The sequence below is a fragment of the Actinia tenebrosa genome, unplaced genomic scaffold (assembly GCF_029948245.1).
Source record: "Actinia tenebrosa isolate PJP-AT-01 unplaced genomic scaffold, QUT_ActTen_1.0 PGA_scaffold9__36_contigs__length_13948895, whole genome shotgun sequence".
NCBI classification, from domain to species: Eukaryota; Metazoa; Cnidaria; class Anthozoa; order Actiniaria; family Actiniidae; genus Actinia; species Actinia tenebrosa.
In genome coordinates, this window is record NW_028292586.1 from 5,608,966 (window position 1) to 5,630,875 (window position 21,910).

The 21,910-nt window shown below is 38.9% G+C and overlaps 2 protein-coding genes across 2 annotated transcripts; both read left to right on the top strand.

Moving 5' to 3' along the window:
- Positions 1-535: 535 nt before the first annotated feature.
- LOC116292885 (uncharacterized) lies at positions 536-9,543 on the top strand. Its single transcript, XM_089025016.1, has 12 exons — positions 536-824; positions 1,807-2,025; positions 2,424-2,535; positions 2,850-3,040; positions 3,504-3,976; positions 4,049-4,529; positions 5,086-5,358; positions 5,617-5,940; positions 7,128-7,403; positions 7,929-7,979; positions 8,121-8,225; positions 9,234-9,543. The coding sequence occupies exons 1-12, from the start codon at positions 743-745 to the stop codon at positions 9,446-9,448; spliced, it is 2,802 nt and encodes a 933-aa protein (XP_088881142.1). The 5' UTR covers positions 536-742; the 3' UTR covers positions 9,449-9,543.
- Positions 9,544-10,406: 863 nt separating this feature from the next.
- On the top strand, positions 10,407-20,849 carry LOC148904591 (uncharacterized). The gene is made up of 12 exons (XM_089025017.1): positions 10,407-10,838; positions 11,552-11,770; positions 13,216-13,327; positions 13,874-14,064; positions 14,428-14,894; positions 14,946-15,429; positions 15,761-16,027; positions 16,652-16,975; positions 17,972-18,247; positions 18,959-19,015; positions 19,820-19,888; positions 20,252-20,849. The coding sequence occupies exons 1-12, from the start codon at positions 10,763-10,765 to the stop codon at positions 20,476-20,478; spliced, it is 2,769 nt and encodes a 922-aa protein (XP_088881143.1). The 5' UTR covers positions 10,407-10,762; the 3' UTR covers positions 20,479-20,849.
- Positions 20,850-21,910: the final 1,061 nt, after the last annotated feature.

A 21,910-nucleotide genomic window follows, 5' to 3' on the forward strand; every position in this document is an offset into this window, starting at 1 on the left:
GAATGCAATTTTTGACTGCGATACCTTGAAGGTGTCGCTAAACGTAACATGAAACTACTTTATGTCAATCAAATCTTAAACTTTGACCATAGCTCCTCATGATACGTCCTGAACTATAACTTTACTAATTTTACTTTGAAAAATGCTATGTTACATGTATCAGCAAAGTTCCCCTAGATCACCTGGTAGTAACATGTGATACAGCAAACGTAAGCAAATAAACAAAAACGGATGCCACTTTATAAAGCACAAAAATTTCAGGCCGCTCAAATCTCAGCACAACCCGTCAAATAAGTCTCGATCCTAGACATGTTTTAGCATTTCGTTTCGGTGATTAATCGAAATCCAGTTCTGTGGGTTAGCACATAAGTCAGTGGATTTTATGGTGGTCTATTGTTGACAAAACGAGACATGACGACAAGAGAAAAACCTCAGGACAGTTACGAAGTATAACCCGTCAAATTAGTTTCGTTGATCCAAATCCACTTCTATGATTGGTCCATACCAATGGAGCATGGTGGTATAATGTTGACACTAGCTATCACGACTGTTCATAAACATCCATCGATTGCTCCACCATAGACTCATGATCAGCAGTCCTTTAAATAACTTTAAGTCGAACGGGATGATTTCTCAAACAATTTACGAGTAATAAATGAAATTCCGTAAAAAGGATAGCAAAAATCAGAAAAAAATTAGTGGACTTTTAAACGGTAATGGTTGAAGATTTCGATCTCCAGACATGAAGAATTTTTTCTTGCTGGTGTTTGGAAATCTCGTCTGGATTTCCTTGGCGGCTCATCACAAAAAACCTTTTGCCCCAGGTAAGATTAACAAACTTTTTATAAAAATACTAACGAGAAACGGGCAATAATAACGAAAAATTATTATTACTTCTAAAAATTAAATTTGCCACAGAATTTGATAAATTTATATTAAGGTGGCTGCCTACTTTTGAACGTTCGATTTGAGCCCACGATGTGCGCGCGCTCAAAAACCGCTGAAAAATCTACAAGATTTTATTGAAGAACCATACGCGTTTTGAGCTTCAACAGGGCAAAACCCTCAAATTTTGCACGGGACTCTATATTTTTTGATAGCTCATTCGAAAAAACTCTTAAAAATCTAGGTTATATCAACATTTTAGGAAACGTTTAAATCAGGAACACGTGAAAAAATAGATTTTTGTAGGGATTTTTGTTCGACTTTATGAGATTTTTTAATGGCACCGAAACTACAAAATATGACAAATCAATGTCTCTCTTTGTCTTTTTGTCGAAAATATTCATGTATTATTGTAGAATGATTGACTAGCCTTTATTCGTGCAATCATATAGTATACAAATAACTATTATCTTATGAATCTTAATTTTTTTCCAATCACTTCCGGTGGCGCAATTTTTACTCCAAACGCTCGTGCGTAGGCTTCCATTAAATGCTGATTATCGAAAACGAATTCGGGACACCCTATTTTTCTTTCCAGATTTGGAATTAGCATTAAATTTCAGTTCGGAAAATCGAAGTTTTAAAAAAAGCTTAAATCAATTTCCAAAAGTAGGCAGTCACCTTAAAGCCTTGTTTTCAACTTCAACTTTTCTTGGTATCATAACTTTGGGAAGAAAGTTTTAGTTCAAAGGGTTAGTTAATAATACAACTGTGAAAAACAAAGTCTGGCCGGTCTCATTGTTTTCAAAACCGTTTCATGGAAAGACGAAAAACGAACCTCAATCTGTTCTACGTTAAGCACAAGCAGTGTCCAGGTTATACTTGAGATATTTTAAAGATTTTTATGTTCAATGATAACAGGTGTGACGCACCATCGAGGGGTGTACATTGAAAAATGGGAGGGTATCGACTCATATGAGATCAATAGTATGCTTGACGACAGTAGGTTTCCTTACCTACCAACCTGGCGAGGATACAGCACCAACTTTGCTCAACCAACCAACTGGGGAGATAACTTTGGAACACGTCTAAGGACGTACTTTGTCCCGAAGGAGACAGGATACCATACGTTCTTCATATGTAAGCAAAAAACCATTACTAAGAAGTGCATTGCAGGGGCGGATCCAGGGAAGGGATTCAGGGGTCGCGTACCCTTCCTTGTTTCGACTTGTGTCCCTACTTGGAATATAAACAATACAAAATAATGTTTTCCCCTTTGATTCTAAGGGGTGCACCCCTCCCTGGGTTAACTATGTGCCCTGCACCCCTCCCTAAACTAAATCCTGGATCCGCCCCTGCATTGGCTAGCATTTCCCTAAAAGACAATAGATAAAGGATGATGGATAATCGATAATAGCTAATGGATAAAGGATAACATATAATACATAGCAGATAATAATTAATAGATAATAGTGATAATTACTTCTCCCATTTTCGACTAACTTTCATGTTATTCCTCTTTCCATTTCCTTTCCCAGCAAGCAACAACGAAGGTAGACTTTACTTGAGCAGAGATGACCAAGAGGACCACAAGAGTCTTATCGCTAGTGTAACAGGAGTTCGTCATACACCTCCTCAAGTATACAATATGTACGATGTAATCTAAACTAGACTAAAATAAATGGTATACTGTACCTATTCCTCTTCATTGACAAGTGCGATTACCAAAATATACACTTCCTCAAGTGTACAATATGTACGATGTAATCTAAACTAGACTAAAATAAATGGTACCTATTCTCGTTCATTGACAAGTGCAATTACCAAAATAAGTATTACACTTTGAATATTAAAATCAATTTTAAAATTAAGATTCTCACAAAAACTCAGATTGAACCTCCAAACCTTGATTTAGACTCGTAGAAAACCGCTTGCTCAGTTCTTTAACTTTTAACATTTGTCAGGTATAATGAACAAAGATCTTTCCCCGTGCAACTTGTAAAAGGCCAATACTACTACATGGAGGCCATGATGAAATCTTACTTTGATATAGATAACTTGGACGTTGCTGTGGAAACGCCTGACGGCAAAATGCATGCTCCAATCCCTTCAGATTACCTATGCACATCTACAGACGAAACCTCGACGAGCACAAGTAAGTATAAAGATCTTTGTTAAAGCTATGTTAGTCATATCTAAATCTCATGGCTTTGGATAGAGCCCTTGAACAATATTCCCAATGCCATCCAATTCAAAGAACAAAACAATAAAATCTTACTCTCACGAGAACTGAAATTCACTCTTTTGTCCTCTGAGGACAACTTCACTGAGAAATTGCTGAAACCGTCCTATTCCTGTGCAGTCCACCACATGGCAACATGTGCTGAGATAACACAGGACATTAAGTGTCAATCCTGCAAACCCCATCCACAGTCACAAGCAAATAGACTCTTTGAAGTATATTCCAAATACAGCTCAACTTAGAGAACGAAACAATATAGAGTTATATTCTCATTGTTTTGTCTTCCGAATTGAAATGCTTTGAGTATTGCTCCGGAATGGATCACGCGAATTCCCCAACTTTACTTAATCTTATCTCAGCAAAACGCTTTTTTCAGATACTCAAAACAAAACAGCATCCTTCCGGCTTTTGAGGGTGGCTGCCAAAGCAGGAGCTATCGCCGGCATTCAAGCAGGCATCAATGCAGCTCACATTTCAGGAGCTAAAGCGGGGGCCAAGGCTGGTGCTGCCTCCGGAGGAAAGTTAGGAGCCAAAGCGGGCGCAGAAGCAGGAGGCCTAGCAGCAAAAAGTATTGTCACCAAAACTATTGAACTGGCCTTGAAGGCCTATAATGCCAATAAAGGAGGCCACATTATCAATATATTTACAAATCATAACGTTAAAGCACCCCACAGCACAAGCATCTCAAGACCTAATCCTGAAGCCAAAGAAGGTAAAGGAGGATCAGGAAAAAAACTACCCGAGACTGGAGCAGAAGCAGGCACAGGAGCAGGCACAGGAGCAGGAGCAGGCACAGGAGCAGGAGCAGGAGCAGGAGCAGGAGCAGGAGCAGGAGCAGGAGCAGGAGCAGGAGCAGGAGCAGGAGCAGCAGCAGCAGCAGCAGCAGCAGCAGCAGCAGGAGCAGGAGCAGGAGCAGGAGCAGGAGCAGGAGCAGGAGCAGGAGCAGGAGCAGAAACAGAAGCAGGAGCAGGAGCAGGAGCAGGAGCAGGAGCAGGGGCCACAGGAGGACAAGCAACAGGGGCAGCAGCGGGGACAGGAGCAGGAACAGCTGTTGGGGCAGGAGCAGCAGCAGCTGGCGGAGCATCTGCAGCAGCATCACTTTCTCAAAATGCTTCAACCGTCTCAAACAATGGATTCACCAGCACTGGAGACCCAGATTTAAATTCACCACAAACAAGCCACTTTGCAGGCAGCAAAACTCAAGCTGAAACAACCCTGGTATCTATATTACCAAATGTGGATCCCAACACTAAGATCTTGACGAATGGATCTTTGAACCCTAAATTAGTCCTTGGAGGGCCTTTCCAACATCTTACTAAATACGTGTATGAACCCAAAAATGGTGAAGACCCTGGTGCCATGGCCAGAAAAGCTGTCAGTGAACTCGGATTTGCCAGTAAATGTAAGTTGTCATATATATATTTTTTGGATTCTACCCATTCTTTCATATTTTCTTTCTTAATTCTATACTTTTATTATTAAAATAATAATTTGATAGATCGATCTATGCACCAACCAACCCCATGCATCTATCCATCAATCCATTCATTCGGACATTATTGCTTCTACTTCTAGCTGTAATTTTGTTTGTAATGTGCCTGTTCCAATAGACCTCTTCGGCTCTGACGTAATGTTTTCCCATTTCAGACCACATGCCATTCCCTGGAGTATCATTTCTTTGTTTAAGGTTTGCGCTCGGTTGCACATGAGAAGACACATGAATATGGATACAGCTCAAACAAAGAATCTTGTTCTCACGGGGATGACACGTGGTCTGAAAAGAGAAAACATTACCCCAAGCCGAGGAGGTCTATTCTCAGTCTTTCTGTGAATATTGACTTTTTTGTATAGTTTTTCCTTCAATTGTTACGCAGCGTCTATTGTTCAAGTAGTTATGAATGCGCTTTCTTTTATCCTAAAATATTCCAACCTTTACTTTTGTTTGTTTGTTCCAATAGTGGTCCTTGGTGCTTACTATGCTATTCATTCCATGGATATCCCTGACACTCAGACAAATGGCACATTAAACACGTGTTTCCGTTCTGTGGAGAACCATATTCGATTAAAATCTGGGTGCCACTTCTTCAAGATTGTTTATGGATTTAATATACGTGAACTAGATGTTGGAAAGTTTCGTTTGGCATTTGAGTCTGCCTGCTTGCCTGGTTATTATTTGACGCAAAAAAACTACAAGCTAGTGCTAGCTCCAATAGAAAAAAGCACGAAATTTGGTAATATAATAAAAAAATGTTTAAAGAGGAAGCCTCAGTAGAGAGATTTTGGTCCTATAACACAATGAATTACCAAATATATTACCAAATAGATATTGAATAGATATAAAAATATATGCTCTTTATAAAAAATTAAGAACTTAAGAAGTCTTGATAATTAATATTTTTGTTGAACTACGTATCCAACTATCAAAACCAGAGTGTGACGATGTTTTGACTGCTTATCTAGGTATTATTTTTTCCTTTTCATTTCTTTAGCTAAGGCAGCCACCTTCCATATTTTAACCACAGCAATGTACCCTTCGTCGATGCAGATAATGTCGACAGCACATTGGTACTGGTTTGTTTGCCAGAGCGATGAGAATACTAAACATGACCAGGATATTGAGTTGAAGTACACCAAGACAACTGAAAAGTTCATCAGTGAATGTTCGTTTTATTTCTCTCCCCTGCCTCAAAATGGAAATCCTAAGACGTTCTGCAAAAATGTTATTGCATTACAAAAACCGTCCATACCTGGCCAGAATTTTCCAGACGAAGAAACGAAAATTCCGCCAACTTTGAAGTTTGGTCAGCCTCAAGGTAAGTGAGATTAGCTGAAAATTGTTTGCTTTTGAATTAGTGAGGAAAAAGAATGTTTCTATTCAAGTGAGCGAGGAACGGGAGTCAAATGAACACATAAGAGCAATGTCTCAACTAAGCTAGAGATCGCATATCTGTAAAACGGCAGGGCACAGCACAGCCAAGATACCTCACGGATAAGATATGATAATAATAAATAATAATAATAACTTTATTTCTATAGCGCTTTTACCTATGATGTTCAAAGCGCTTTACAAACAATATAACAAATATAAATAATTACTGAAATATCAAATAATCAAAAATCTAACTACTAAACTATCTTAATGACTACATTCTATAAAAATATAATAATCTAGTAATTATAAATATATATAAAATGAATAATTAATCTTAAAAACTAACCATAAGCCTCTTTATATAAAAATGTTTTTAGCTTTTTCTTAAAGCTATCCAAACTTGAACATAATCTAATATCTTGGGGAAGAGTATTCCATAACACAGGCCCACAAATGGAGAATGCCCTAGCGCCATAGGTCTTAAGCTTAAACTTGGGTACCCTGAGCAATCCCTTGGCAGATGAACGCAATGTGCGAGATGGAACGTAAGGACACACTAAATCACTAAGATAAATTGGCGCAATACCATTCACTGCCTTAAAGAAGATAGATAAGATAGTACTGAAAAGATATCTTTTTAGACAAGCGTAATTATAATTTAGTCTATAGATTTACTTTGTCATTCATCGTAATATATATCTAAATATAGTTTTAATATGTAGTTTTAAGATGTATATATTTAAGTTTTATAGTTTCATACAGCACAATACATCATATATATGTAATGTTGAATTGACGACATTCTTTGAACCAATCAGCGCACGAGATAATTGTTGCATAGTTTTCATTGTCCAATGATAATGTTGACACGAGGTAACGATTACGGCACGACTCTAATACGCCTCTTTTTAAAACTTTTCCCGGGAAACACGGTTGGCATGCGATGCATTCAAGTAATTGTGGTTGTGTCGAACCCTGAATGGTCTGTAATCTTAAAAGCAGAGTTACTCGTTAAGGTTCCTAGTTCGGGCTTTCCAAGTTTCCTCCATTGGCGTTCTAAGTAAGCATTAATAACTAGACTGGGTAAAATCTACTTCATGTAATTAATATTCGATCATTATTTTTCAGAAACATGTGTAGCTATCAATTTCATCAACAAGGCACCAATACCTTTCTACATCGAATCGGATATTAAACACGAGCCATACCTCGTCGATGGCGGAGATTTTAAACTCAGAACAACAATCAAGAATCCAAACTTACACCGACATGTGATGTTCAAGGGCAGAGATCCCAGCGGCAAGAACAGTATTCTGTTATCAGGAGCAAGTAGCATCATAGTAGAACCCAAAACAAGCTGTAAAGATGAGGAGTTCCATGACGTAACCGTGACGTCAAGACCAGGTATGGGTGAATCTGTTACACACTGATCTTTTTTTAGCTTTTCTCTCCTACCGATGCCTTCCTAAGAATCTGATTGCCAGACTGGATGGCTTAAGATTCGCGTCATAGTCATTGTTAACCTGTTGACAAATCTATTGAAGAAATAGAAAACGCGCACGCGTGCAGTGTGCAGTTATAAAGCTCGCGGGGTTGGCAGAACACGAGAGATGTGTTAGGAAAAGCACAACGCGTAGGATGAATGCTTCTCGTCACTTCTCGAGTGTTCTGTCAATCCCAAGTACTTTATGACTCCACACAGAACACTAGCAAGTTTTTTATTTCTCTTATAAAATGCTAATTTCAACAAACGTTGTTTTGGATGGGGATGAAGCAACTGAAAGTGCGCGCGCATGCTGTGTGCTCTCATAAAGCACGCGCTCCCAATCAATCAGAACGCGAGATTTATAACGGTTATTTTATGCATAGTAAAGCAGAAAGTGTTGGTATGTCTTTTCACTAAAGCTTGAAATTTGAAATATTCTCCAGAACCACTGCCTCAAAAGCCGACGGAAAGTCTTAAAGGAAACGAAACTCAAGGTAAACTATCTGTCATTCAAAGTAAAGGATGACTGATGATCCTGGTCAGTTAAAAGTTAGATTTCTGATTCTATATGGGACCTGTTTTGGTAGAGGATAATTTTGCCAAAGTACATTAGTTATTTGTTGCGTATTTTTCAGGGCCTCCAGTACACCACCATTATCACTACTACAATCCTCCTCCTCCTCCTCCTCCTCCTCCTCCTCCTCCTCCTCCTCCTCCAGCACCACTCCAACCCCAACCAGGTACGTTATTTGGTTTAGTTTTTCCATCAAACCTGTGTGTGTGTTCATGTGTTTTATTTTTTCTTATTTCCGTCAACCTTGAACTTAAAAACATCACAAAGAAATAGAGCTTTTAGGTTGTGACGTATTTCCGGGTACAAATGCTTAAAAGCGCCAGACCAGAGCCACCAATGATCCGATTGATGGATTGCAAAAGCATTCCCAAGAGAGTCAAAAGACAAAAGCATCGCGGCCATTGTGGTGCCGTTTACAATGGATGCTAATGAGAAATCTTTTGTTAAATGGCACCGACATGGCCGCGATGACGTAACGTGCAATCGAAAAATACTTGCGCTTGCAATAAACAAGTATCGAAACTGATGAGCTGATCAAGAGCGGGTTCCAACTGAGGAACTGATTGAGCACCTTACCAATTACGATATTCTAAATTGTTGGGTATGAATTATTAATAAGTCTGAGAACAACAAAATCAACTGTTAAGAAATACTCCAGTTTCAAATTCTCTGTTCTACAGGGTTAGCCTCGATTTAGTATTGAATGACTTTGAATTTTCATGTATCCTAGTTAAGGTCCGTGGGACTTCAAAGTGTTTGTATTGTTTACTTTACCGTTGGTATTTCTGAATATTTGGACACCGAAATGAGGCTAACCCTGTATAAACGAGACTGTGATCAAGGAACACAGCGGTCTGCTACTGCTACTGCTACTGCTACTGCTACTGCTACTGCTACTGCTACTGCTACTGCTACTGCTACTGCTACTGCTACTATATTAAAGATAATAAAAATGGGAGATTCTTATATAGCGCATTTATACGTCTCTACGTCTCAATGCGCTCTACATTTATGACCAGTGGAGGACTTTACGGGCTGCATTTAAGGCGCTAGTAGCATATAGACTGTTTTAATTGAACTGTTGCAATTTTGGACCAAGAATTCGTAACTAATTATCATTGTTTTGGGTCGCATTCTACATTTGTAAACGTGATCAATTTTTCCAATTTGCCAGTGTGTCCTTCAACTTGCACGACTACACAATTGTGCCCATCAACCTGTCCTCAGCAGTGCTGCAAAAAGGATACCGTTCATTATATAGAAGCAAAGTCGGTCATCTCCAAGTGGAAAGCGAAGAAAAAATGTAACAGTCACTGCAAAGTACGAAGCAGTGCAGCTAAAGCATCATGGAAAGCACGAAAATACTATTACTGTAAAAAATACTGTTAGAGTTGCGTAAGTTTGAAGGATTTGCGTCGATTATTAGCCTAATCTTAGGCAAAACATTGGTTGGATGTAAATTAAATAAAATGAAACACCTGAAACACGCCGGTGATGTAATAAACACCCGGGGGGGGGGGGGGTGGAGAGGGGGGACTTCGGGAAAAAAGTACCGGGGATGCTCGTCGTATCTCTTAGGGGTAAATAATTCGCGATTTGATATCTTTTAGGGTGTTAAATGCGAATTTTTGAAAATCAGCATTTTCTGGTATCTATTAGGGTATCGGAAAGGGAGAGAAGCGCGCATCGGTATGGCTTATTCTAGGCGCTTTTTATATAAAATTTAATATTATTTGTTGTGGTACCTCGTAGGGGTTAAAAATCATTCAGCCACGCCCTTTTTAAAAGACTTCCGGTATCTTTTAGGGGTCTTTTTGAAAATTTCCGACGAACATCCCCGGTACTTTTTTCCCGGAGTCCCCCCCGGAAATAAACATCTATCATTGAAAACAATTTTTTCAGATTGACCGCAGAAGTGAAAAAGATTGTCTTTCTGTAAATCAGGGTCCGGTTGTAAAAAAGGTAAATAGCGCTATCCGATGGATAAATATTATCCAGTGGATAATTGCATTGAATATTATTCACTGGATGAGGATTCATCCGTCGATGTGGTAGCGCTATCCACCTTTCCTACAACCGGGCAAAGTTGATCAGTTATAAGTCGATGCTGCTATCTGATAAATTTATCCACTGGATAAGATTTATCTATCGCATAGCGCCATCCCCCCTTCGTATAACTTGACCCGTACGTGATGAAATCAGCTTTAAAACGTTTAAAAAGAGGTTCGTATATGTGAAAATAGCTTTCGCGACAATGTTTTATTACAAAAAAAAACACATTTTCCGTGAGCCTCAGTCTCTCAATAAATGCCCTCCTTTGGCTTTCTGCGATAACATGATATTTTCTTTAATTCTTTTTTTCTTTTTTCGTTTCCTTTCTTTTTTTTTTTTTTTTTTTTTTTTTTTTTTATTTGGTTTGTGAACTAAAAATAAGTCTTGAACCAAAACATATAATTTAGCTTTGTATTTGGTTGAGTGATCGGAAACCACTTAGAATATATCAAATCTGGGCTATTCTCAAACAATGCATTGTCATGGTGGTATAACTGTTATATTGACATCAGTATGTGGTCACTCCTCAGTCATCCATTGGTGGCTGTATTGTAGTTTACCAGCTCGGCCTTTTATCAATTTTTCCGGAAACAAAAAAATCATTTTAAGAAGATTTATAGGCGTCATGTTTGAAGATTTAGACATCCAGATATGAAGAATTTTCTTTTGGTGGTTTTTGGACATCTATTTTGGATCTCCTTGGCAAATAAAAAACCTTTTGCCCCAGGTAAGAGTCATATCTATGCACAATTTGTTTGAGTTAAAATAACAGCAAGGAAATACAAAGAAAGGATTAAAAAATACACTATTTGATGATATAGAACTCTTTCAATGAATCCCTGCTTGTGGGCCAAAATCATTGCCATTATTAATTTTTTTAAATGGACCCCTATTAGAATTATTTCAGTGAATGCGAACAAAAAATAAAAAAATAAAAACACGAAAGAAATCAGACTTTCGTTCATTTGGATTTGTGGCATTTTTATCGAATTTCCGTGTTAGCTTTGCATTAAAGATTTAAGATTCTCATACCCCATTCACACCTAAACGTGTTTAGTTAAACTATGTTTTCATTAGGGAAAAAAATTGAGAAACTAGAAACCCAGAATATAATAAAACTTTCTAAAATATTGTCAGAGCAAGACAAAGGATAGTTTATATGAATTATTCTACCAAATATTGTGCAGTGTTTGTAGATAGTTTTCCAAACCTGTTTAGTTTAAACCACTTTAAAACATGTTTAAGCCTTGGTGTGAATAGGGTATAAGGCTTTATCAGAAACTCCTATCGGTGGCAAGTTTATTTTTTGTCTGTTTGTGTAGTCGATATAAACACTTTTCGTTCTATTTTATTATCATAGGCCCACGGTAGGCATTCCTTGTTCAAAGCTCAATATGTTTAAGAAATATGATACTTTAAAATTATATTCTATGATAACAGGTGTGACGCACCACCGAGGGGTGTACATTGAAAAATGGGAGGGTATCGACTCATATGAGATCAGTAAAATGCTTGACGACAGTAGATTTCCTTACCTACCGACCTGGCGAGGATACAGCACCAACTTTGCTCAACCAACCAACTGGGGAGATAACTTTGGAACACGTCTAAGGACGTACTTTGTCCCGAAGGAGACAGGATACCATACGTTCTTCATATGTAAGCAGGAAACCATTACTAGGAATTGTATTGGCCAGCATTTTCCTAATACATAAAAGTTGATTATGGGTTAAAGTGCTCAAACTTGGATTCAGCTGAAACTTCCTAAGAAATACTCTTTAAAGGTCCGATAATCACTGTATGAAGTGTTTTCTCGATATTCAGGACGAAAGTATGATATTTTTACGATGATTTTTTGAAGTCTGTTTGGAGTCACTCAACATCGAACATCGCTCCATACATTTCTTTGTATATAAATCCTTAATTTATTTCATTCCTATGAAGCCCGGCTAATGTGCTTATTTCACATTAATTGTGACTATAATTTATATTTTGGGGTGTTTGGGTATTTCTTTCTCCCTTTACTACTGATATTTTGATCATAAACTACAAAGAAATGTATGGAGCGATGTTCGATGTTGAGTGTATGACGTCACAGACTCCTAAAAATAATCGTAAAAATGTCATACTTTCGTCCTGAATATCGAGAAAACACTTCATACAGTGATTATTGGACCTTTAAAGAGTATTCTTAGGAAGTTTCAGCTGAATCCTAGTTTGAGCGACTTTCGTCAGAGTAGCACTTTAAGTTGAAGCGGTTATGCGTTTTATTTACGAAAAATCGGGTGCGCTGAAGAATTTTTTTAATATTCGAGGCAAAGCCAAGTTCAACCTTCGAAAAATGACACACTCCAACAGCCCACTTCCGATTCAATTAAATTTATTTTTTCTTCTGTAACGAATCAATGAGCATTACGCACGAAACCTCGTACTAAAACCTTTGTGCGTGACAAGTGAAGCATATCTCGGAAGTGGGCTATTAGTTGTTCAGTTTCTGTACTTGATTATATTGATTTATAAACAATTTTGTCATCTAACGGCTTGAAATCTTTCAGCGATAATAGTTGGCAGTAATAACAATAACGCACTGCCTCATGCGGTTGGATGTTGTCAGACACAGCGAAATCATGTGATTAATTCTAACCAATTATACTCCTAATTCCTGACGAAAACCCAATTTAATAAATTAATAGAGCGTTTTCACTCACGTGAGAAGGCAGCCATAAACAATAGCACAGTACTTTGCACAGTATTTGCTTAAAAATAAAATTCAATTCCCGGAGGATAGAAAATGTATTGCACCCCAAAATGGCCGCTATGACGTCACGTGAAAACCCTTTATTTATCATATATTTTGTACGCTGAAATGGAAATGTAGTCTTTTTCTTTGTCTTCGTTGCGACCTTGAGTTAACTTGACTTAATGAATGTATTATTTGTATATGTTTTTACGGAGATAATGGAATTCATTGTCAGGGATTGGCTGAATGTTTTCTGCCAATGGGAAGCGAGATAGTGAGGAAAACCAAATAGATAATATTACGAGATAACAGCGACTTTCTTCCATGTTATTTCTCTTTCCATTTCATTTGTTTCTCTTCCCAGCAAGCAACAACGATGGTAAACTTTACTTGAGCAGAGATGACCATGAGGACCACAAGAGTCTTATCGCTAGTGTGAAAGGAGTTCGTCATACACCTCCTCAAGTATACAATATGTACGATGTAATCTAAACTAGACTAAACTAAATGATATACTGTACCTATTCCTCTTCATTGACAAGTGCAATTATCAAAATATACACTTCCTCAAGTATACAATATGTATGATGTAATCTAAACTAGACTAAGCTAAATGGTATACTAGAATACATCGTACATATTGTACACTTCATTGACTTCATTGACAAGTGCAATTACCAAAATATACACCTCCTCAAGTATACAATATGTACGATGTAATCTAAACTAGACTAAGCTAAATGGTATACTGTACCTATTCCTCTTCATTGCAAGTGCGATTACCAAAATATACACTTCCTCAAGTGTACAATATGTACGATGTATTCTAAACTAGACTAAACTTAATGGTACCTATTCTTGTTCATTGACAAGTGCAATTACCAAAATAAGTATTACACTTTGAATATTAAAATCAATTTTAAAATTAAGATTCTCGCAAAAACTCAGATTGAACCTCCAAACCTTGACTTAGACTCGTAGAAAACCGCTTGCTCAGTTCTTTAACTTTTAACATTTGTCAGGTATAATGAACAAAGATCTTTCCCCGTAGCACTAATAAAAGGTCAATACTACTACATGGAGGCCATGATGAAATCTTACTTTGATATGGATAACTTGGACGTTGCTGTGGAAACGCCTGACGGCAAAATGCATACTCCAATCCCTTCAGATTACCTATGGACATCTACAGACGAAACCTCGACGAGCACAAGTAAGTATAGAAATGAATATCAAAGTAAGGATGCTCTGGGACCCCAGGTGTTGGGCTAACTGTGTTGAGATTCTGCAGGCAACCCAGTTGTGGTACCTGTGCTAAGGTAACACAACGTCTTACATTGAGTAAACATAACGTTTCTAGTTTTGAACAACCTGTGCTATGATTTTATAAGGAATCCTGTAAGTGCAACCCACGTGTCTCTCTACCTTTGTTAAAAAGATACAAGCAAATAGGATTATCCCAGTTTTGTATAGTATTTGCCTGTATTTCCAGTTTTGACTGTATTTGGGTTCCAAAGAGAGAATAATGGACCCCAATTTAGCACAGTTTTATCTTAGCAAACCTCTTTTTTTTCAGATACGGAAAACAAAACGGCATCTTACTTCCTCCTTAAGGTGGCTGCCAAAGCAGGAGCTATCGCCGGCATTCAAGCAGGCATCAATGCAGCTCACATTTCAGGAGCTAAAGCGGGGGCCAAGGCTGGTGCTGCCTCCGGAGGAAAGTTAGGAGCCAAAGCGGGCGCAGAAGCAGGAGGCCTAGCAGCAAAAAGTATTGTCACCAAAACTATTGAACTGGCCTTGAAGGCCTATAATGCCAATAAAGGAGGCCACATTATCAATATATTTACAAATCATAACGTTAAAGCACCCCACAGCACAAGCATCTCAAGACCTAATCCTGAAGCCAAAGAAGGTAAAGGAGGATCAGGAAAAAAACTACCCGAGACTGGAGCAGAAGCAGGCACAGGAGCAGGCACAGGAGCAGGAGCAGGCACAGGAGCAGGAGCAGGAGCAGGAGCAGGAGCAGGAGCAGGAGCAGGAGCAGGAGCAGGAGCAGGAGCAGGAGCAGGAGCAGGAGCAGGAGCAGGAGCAGGAGCAGGAGCAGGAGCAGGAGCAGAAACAGAAGCAGGAGCAGGAGCAGGAGCAGGAGCAGGAGCAGGAGCAGGAGCAGGGGCCACAGGAGGACAAGCAACAGGGGCAGCAGCGGGGACAGGAGCAGGAACAGCTGTTGGGGCAGGAGCAGCAGCAGCTGGCGGAGCATCTGCAGCAGCATCACTTTCTCAAAATGCTTCAACCGTCTCAAACAATGGATTCACCAGCACTGGAGACCCAGATTTAAATTCACCACAAACAAGCCACTTTGCAGGCAGCAAAACTCAAGCTGAAACAACCCTGGTATCTATATTACCTTACGTGGGTCCCGACTCTAAGATCTTGGCGAATGGATTTTTAAACCCTAAGCATAAATTTTCAGAGTCTTTTAGCCATAACGCTCAATACGTGTATGTGACAAAAGGTGGTGAAGACCCCGGTGTCATGGCAAGGAAAGTCGTCAACGAACTAGGATTCGCAAATAAACGTAAGTTTTTTTTGAAGAACGCTTTCTCTTTCTTTCTTCATTCATTTCTTTTTCTTTTCTCTCCCCCCCCCCCCCCCCCCCCCCCCCCATCTATTTGCCATGGCTGGTAATAGTTCTTTACGATGAGTGTATAATCATGATTTACGTATTTACTGTTGCTGGCATCGTTTGCATATGTTTCGTCCTTATGCTTGGTGCTCTTGTAATTCTCAGTATTTGCTGTGGGTTTTGTTTCTTCCCGATGTTTCTGCTACTTCAATATTGTCCAAGTATTTTTTATCGAGCTTTCTATATCCTAATACACTACTTTTACTTTTGTTTGCTTTAACAGTGATCCTTGGTGCTTACTATTTTATTCATTCAATGAATGTCCCTGATATTCAGACTAATGGTACACTGAACACGTGTTTCCGTTCGGTGAAGAGCCGTATTGTATTAGCATCTGGGTGCCACAGCTTCAAAGTTGTTCGGGGATTCAAGAAATCACCATTCGGAAAAATTACTTTATCATTTGAGTCTGCTTGTTCACCTGGTTATTACCTGGCGCAAAAAAACTACAAAATTGTGTTGGCTCCAAACGATGGAACCACTCAGTTTGGTAATTAACTGGTGAAGAAATAGAAAACGCGCGCGCGTACTTTGTGTACTTATAAAGCACGCTGGGGTTAGCAGAACGCGAGAGATGTGTTAGGAGAAGCACGACACGTAGTGGAGTGCTTCTCGACACATCTCAAATTTTCTGTCAATCCCCAAGTGCTTTTTAACTCCACACAGCACAGCAAGCACGTTTTTTATTTCTTTTATAAAATACAATTGAAAATAACCGTTATTTTGAATAGTAATGACGCAACTGAAAGTGCGCGCGCGTACCGTGTGCTATCATAAAGCACGCGCTCCCAACTAATCAGAACGCGAGATTTATAGCGGTTGTTCAAATGAATAGCAGTTACAACAACGAACAGGTTTAGGACGCTGTCCATTAAGTCGAACTGATTGGTCCGATCGCCCAGTTCTCAAATAGTACCCATCAGTTTTTAGAACTGGTTCGGGCCGCGTTTGTGCAGTTCTAAGAAATGGACCATTTCATACTGACAGGCTGCTCAGAACGATCGTTTTTTAAATGAAAAACGGACTTAGTAACCACCATGGATAGGGTTAGTAACCTCAACCTATACTTATGACCTATATTTATTAATAATATGCATATTTCCTTATTTGATAGTTAAGTCAGCCACTTTCGTAATGGCAAAGACGGTAACGTATACTTCGTCGATGCAGATTATGTCGCAAGCACATTACCTATGGTTTGTTTGCCAGAGCGCCACTAAAAACAAACAGGGCTCTGATATTGAGTTGATGTACACCAAGACAACCGACAAGTTCATCAGTGAATGTTCGTTTTTCTTCTTTCCTCTGCCAAAAAATGGAAATCCTAAGATGTTCTGCAAAGATGTTCTTGGAGTACAAAAACCGTCCATACCTGGCCAGAAATTACCAGATGAGGAAATAAAAACTCCTCCGCCGATGAAGTTTGGTCAGCCTCAAGGTCAGAGAGATTGCCTGGGATTTTGATATCTTGTTATTTATAAGCTTCGTCATATAATTGTATAAGTTATATATTTTACAATATATCAAAAAGGAAATATATATGTATAACCGAAAAAATCTCTCTCTCTCTCTCTCTCTCTCTCTCTCTCTCTCTCTCTCTCTCTCTCTCTCTCTCTCTCTCATTAATGAATAAGGATAATAATAATAATAATAATAATTAGAATAAAACATATGCTAGTTACATTAATTAACTGACAACAAGAGCTAGCGAAAGCAAGTATTCGGTAAGAGTTACATTTCAAACAAATTGTCTTAGAACTACGTGGATCATTACAATTGTAATTGTCCAATAAGTTCAGATTGCCCATGTTCAGGTTGAGTTTCATGATAGTCGACGGACCTTTACCACACAGCGGCCATGTTTATTCTCGTGAGAATAAACATCTTTGTTTAACCCGCATGCATTAATTTATTCTCAATTGATCGAATGCGAGGCCACGAGTGGTGGGGAATCTTTGTGCAAACCAACATGGTTGCCGGGTAAAAAAAGCTCATTTATAACGAACAACGTTCATATCCAAGTATGCGGTCGAAGGAATTCGAGTTCATACCTGAGACCAATGTACATAGGTTTTATAACAATAAAACGCCACGGCACGGCATCGGGCACCGCCATAACTTGCTTCACGGAATCTACAATTTACAGCTTGCACGGTCTTTTTCTTTCAAGAAGTGTTTGGACACGGCACAGTCACGATCACGGTACAGTTTTATTTTTTAAGCTTCTTGATTTCTTGTCCGAGCATGCGATGCCCTATCTCGTGTTTGAGGCCTCCGGATCCCTGGATTACCCGCAAACATATAGAGTTCCTCGTTGCGAACATTCTCCTGTTTTCCACCTTCTTCGGTTTCCTTTATCTACAAATAATTGGACTTTTCGCGTTTGTATTATACGATAATGATTTTTATTGTTTTGTATCGGCTTGGCTTTCAGAAACATGTGTCGCTATCAATTTCATCAACAAAGCACCAATACCTTTCTACATCGAATCGGATATTAAACACGAGCCATACCTCGTCGATGGAGGAGATTTTAAACTCAGAACAACAATCAAGAATCCAAACTTACACCGACATGTGATGTTCAAGGGCAGAGATCCCAGCGGCAAGAACAGTATTCTGTTATCAGGAGCAAGTAGCATCATAGTAGAACCCAAAACAAGCTGTAAAAATGAGGATTTCCATGACGTAACCGTGACGTCAAGACCAGGTATGGGTGAATCTGTTACATAATTTTTTGTTTGTTTTCCTTTCCTCTTTCACTGATTTCTCACGTCTTAGAACTTGAATTTGAATTGAAGAACAAAGACGAAACGGCCTCATAACGATGGCGTTCTTTCCGAGACACTTAAAAGGATTTTTGTGCGTCCTCATGCACAACAAAAGCCAAAAATCTGAAATGAAAAGCTTTATGGAAGCACCTCGATATAGGGCTTTTAAGTTGTGACGTATTTCCGGAAAAGAAAAAAGAAAAATGTATGTAGAAGTAATTACTAATTTTGGACCCGGAAGTCGTTTTTCGTTCGAATTACGTCACACTTAACAGATCGATTAGTTGGAAGACAAAGTTTCACGTTGACTATAGCAGAAATGTTAAACTTTCGATTTTATATCTAATTATTTTTCTCCTATTTCAAATGTCATGAGCTGAAATCATCCACATCCCAAGGTGCTCTTTTCATTTCCATTTTGACAAAATTGCTGTCTTAAGGAGGTTGGCTCACGTGAACTGCCAGTGCAAGTCGTCCATTTTCACGTGTAACACATTCTGGTCGAGCCGGAAACTTAGCTTGCAGAAGGGAAGCGAATTGAAAGGCACGTGCTCCACTCGTGTCGTCGTCGTGATTTGCTTCTTCTTTGTAGTATCCGTTGTCAACGCTTCACAATGAAAAGCATATTTTTTAATTTTTCCTTTTTCCAGAACTGTTATCTCAAAAACCGACTGAAAGTCCGGAAGAAAAGCAAAACAAAACACAAGGTAAACTCAATAATCGTCAAATTCAATATGCATGGCTCCAAACTGGAAAGGCTTGGAGGTCCACTAAATATAATATCTCTTCTTTTTGCACCTTTTTACGTTAAAAATACGCGGATCACAATGAAGTCGAAATAGCCTTGTCACGAAAAAGTCACCAAAACAAAAGTAAAGACATAGACGGTGATATCAAGAAGTCAGCTCACTAGCGTATTAAAGTACGGCCAGTGAGCTGACTCCTTGATACAAGCCATGCTTGTGTTATTAGGCTCAGGTCAAACGTCGAACTTAATGACATCAAAGAAGACCGCCTTGTTATCCATTGTTTCCATTTGGTTCGGCTCTTGTGAAGTTTGACGTTCGACCTGAGTCTTAGTGTACCGCCAACACGGTTGCCATGTATCTCGTACAATTTTTTGTCATCAACATGAACCCAGTATGTTTTTAATATTTGTAGTTTGATCTTATTAACCGAGCGGGAGGTCTGTACGGGATAATCTTGAGCGAGGTCTGTACCCGACCTCGGTCAAGATTATCCCTTACAGACCGACCAAGCTCGGTTGATAAGAGTTTTATTATATGACCACTTTTCATAGAAAAGGACACAATGTTTTCGCCGCAAGATTAATATGCGATCGGACCGGTTAATACCGGAGAATCTAGACCAGTCCGCGATGCGATCTATCCAATCAGATTGCTCGATTTGCTAGTGTCCAGGCTCTAAGATTCACGGTCATATAATAAAAACGGTTATAAAGCAAATGTGGTCAATTTAGGATGACTTACTTAGCTTCTTTTGTTTTTCAGGGCCTCCAGCACACTACCATTACCACTACCACAATCCTCCTCCATCACCACCACCACCACCACCACCAGGTACGTATCTTATTCCATGTTTTTCTTCGTCCGTCGACAATCTTTGACTGTAAACCCTGGTGTTAACTTGCGGAATAATCGGATCAGAGTCTGAATCGGAGTTGGAAACATTAAGACGGAGTGAAATTTAGGAAAATGTGTCGGATATTATCGGAGTCGGGATCGGAAGAGCGTCGGGATCGGAAGTTTTCCTTTCTTTGACTTATGACGACCGACCAGTTTTTACCTGCAGTTTTAATCTTGAACTATTCCGACTCTGATTACGTCGCCAGCTAAAACCAGGCTTTTAAAAGCATGTTTAAGGTCGGATATTAAAGTTGTTAGTCGTGAATATATGTAATCTGTGATTTACTTGTTTGCCAGTGTGTCCATCAACTTGCTCGACTACGCAATTGTGCCCACCAACCTGCCCCCAGCAGTGCTGTAAAAAGGATGAAGTCCATTATATAGAAGCCAAGTCCGTCATCTCCAAGTTAAAAGCGAAGAAAAAATGTAACTCTCACTGCAAACGACGATGCAATTTAACTAAAGCAGCAGGAAACTTAAGAAATGACTGTCCCTGCAAAACGTACTGTGAAAAAGTTCTTTAACTTCATAGATATTTGCGTGCATCGTTCACTGGGTTTTTAGACCGATGTTTTTGGACGATGCAAGATCATAAATAAATATTTAAGATAATCCTTTATTTACCTTTCTATATCCAAAATGAGTTTGGTTGACTTATTAATAAAGCATTCGAACGAAATGCTGCTTTTGAAAATCATATTTTGGAACTTTTAATGAAGGCATTGCTGGAATAACTATCACTTTATCTTGAAGCAATTTGCTTGGTTACTTTCGATGAAAAGAGGGTGTTTCTTTAGAACAACAACGTCGATTGGTACCATTTTTTCGTCGGTATATAACAACATAGCTGATGTGATGGTTCTTTGCCGGCAGCATATAACATAAAAAAGAATTGGCCCAAAAATAAACGGATATGATTGTTCCTTGTGCGCTAAGAGTTTTCCAGTCGGTCGTGTCTGTTAGTCTGTTTGTTTGTCGATTTTCGTCTTTGAGTCAAAGTACTGTTTCCACTCCTCAACGTAACTCTGAAAGCGTAAAATTTGGCATATTTTTAGGCCAGTTTGTCACGATTTTGATGAGGTTTTACAAAACGTGCGGAAACACCATACCATAGATGATTCTACCGGCTACAGTACAAGCATTACTTGCGATCAGAAGAAATCGGAACGAGTTTTTTGTAAAAAAGATAGACAGTGCAACATTTCTGACTTAAAATAACGTTTCATCAAGTGTCTAAATATATCTATATGATTGGTCACAGCTCATACCTTTTGTAGTTGATCAACTAAGGAAGGATCGATCTGCCTTAACGCATTTCGTAGGAATAATATGTAATAAACAGTCATGTGGAAGGCGCCTGCTTTGTCCATTCCCGAGTGCATGCAAGGAAGCACTTCTTTAAAGAATTCGGCAGCCTTTGCGATACGAATCCTAAGTACAAGAAAATTAAAAAGAATCAGTTTTTTCTTTTTTTTTTCTTTCTGATTGGCCAACGAATGCAGTGCAATTTAATTAGATATCTTATCTTACTTTGCAATTGGCCAAGTAATGCAGTAACTGGCCAAGTAATGCAGTACAATTTATTTAGATCTATTTATTCGCTTCCTTACTAACAGTGCACCACCACCATGGTTCTTGCATCATAACAAGATATTTTTTCATGTCACGTCAAAATAAAATAGGGATATTTTTTAGGGATGCTGTGCAATTTAGAGCTTTTATAAATAGCCAATCTAGAGCTGAGTTTCACGTTACTCTACCTTCTGTGTCTCTCCTTAGCGTTGTGACGATCCGATGCTTTGACTTTTGGATCAAACGCCATTCCTTCAATTTGTTCATCTAGGTTCAAAAAGTATGGGCGCGCCTGTATGACGGACAGAGGGTTTTTATCCACCCCGTCTTCTTCCTTAGCAATACCCCTGTTAGATGCCCCCTGCATTTGATCCCCTTCGATCT

Excerpts from the sequence above, each read along its gene's own strand:
- LOC116292885 (XM_089025016.1), top strand. The coding sequence starts at position 743 with ATGAAGAATTTTTTCTTGCTGGTGTTTGGAAATCTCGTCTGGATTTCC. Across the intron at positions 2,026-2,423 it reads ATACCATACGTTCTTCATAT|CAAGCAACAACGAAGGTAGA; the intron begins GTAAGCAAAAAA and ends TTCCTTTCCCAG. Across the intron at positions 5,359-5,616 it reads AGAAAAAAGCACGAAATTTG|CTAAGGCAGCCACCTTCCAT; the intron begins GTAATATAATAA and ends TCATTTCTTTAG.
- LOC148904591 (XM_089025017.1), top strand. The coding sequence starts at position 10,763 with ATGAAGAATTTTCTTTTGGTGGTTTTTGGACATCTATTTTGGATCTCC. Across the intron at positions 14,065-14,427 it reads CGAAACCTCGACGAGCACAA|ATACGGAAAACAAAACGGCA; the intron begins GTAAGTATAGAA and ends CTTTTTTTTCAG. Across the intron at positions 14,895-14,945 it reads CAGGAGCAGGAGCAGGAGCA|GCAGGAGCAGGAGCAGGAGC; the intron begins GGAGCAGGAGCA and ends GCAGGAGCAGGA.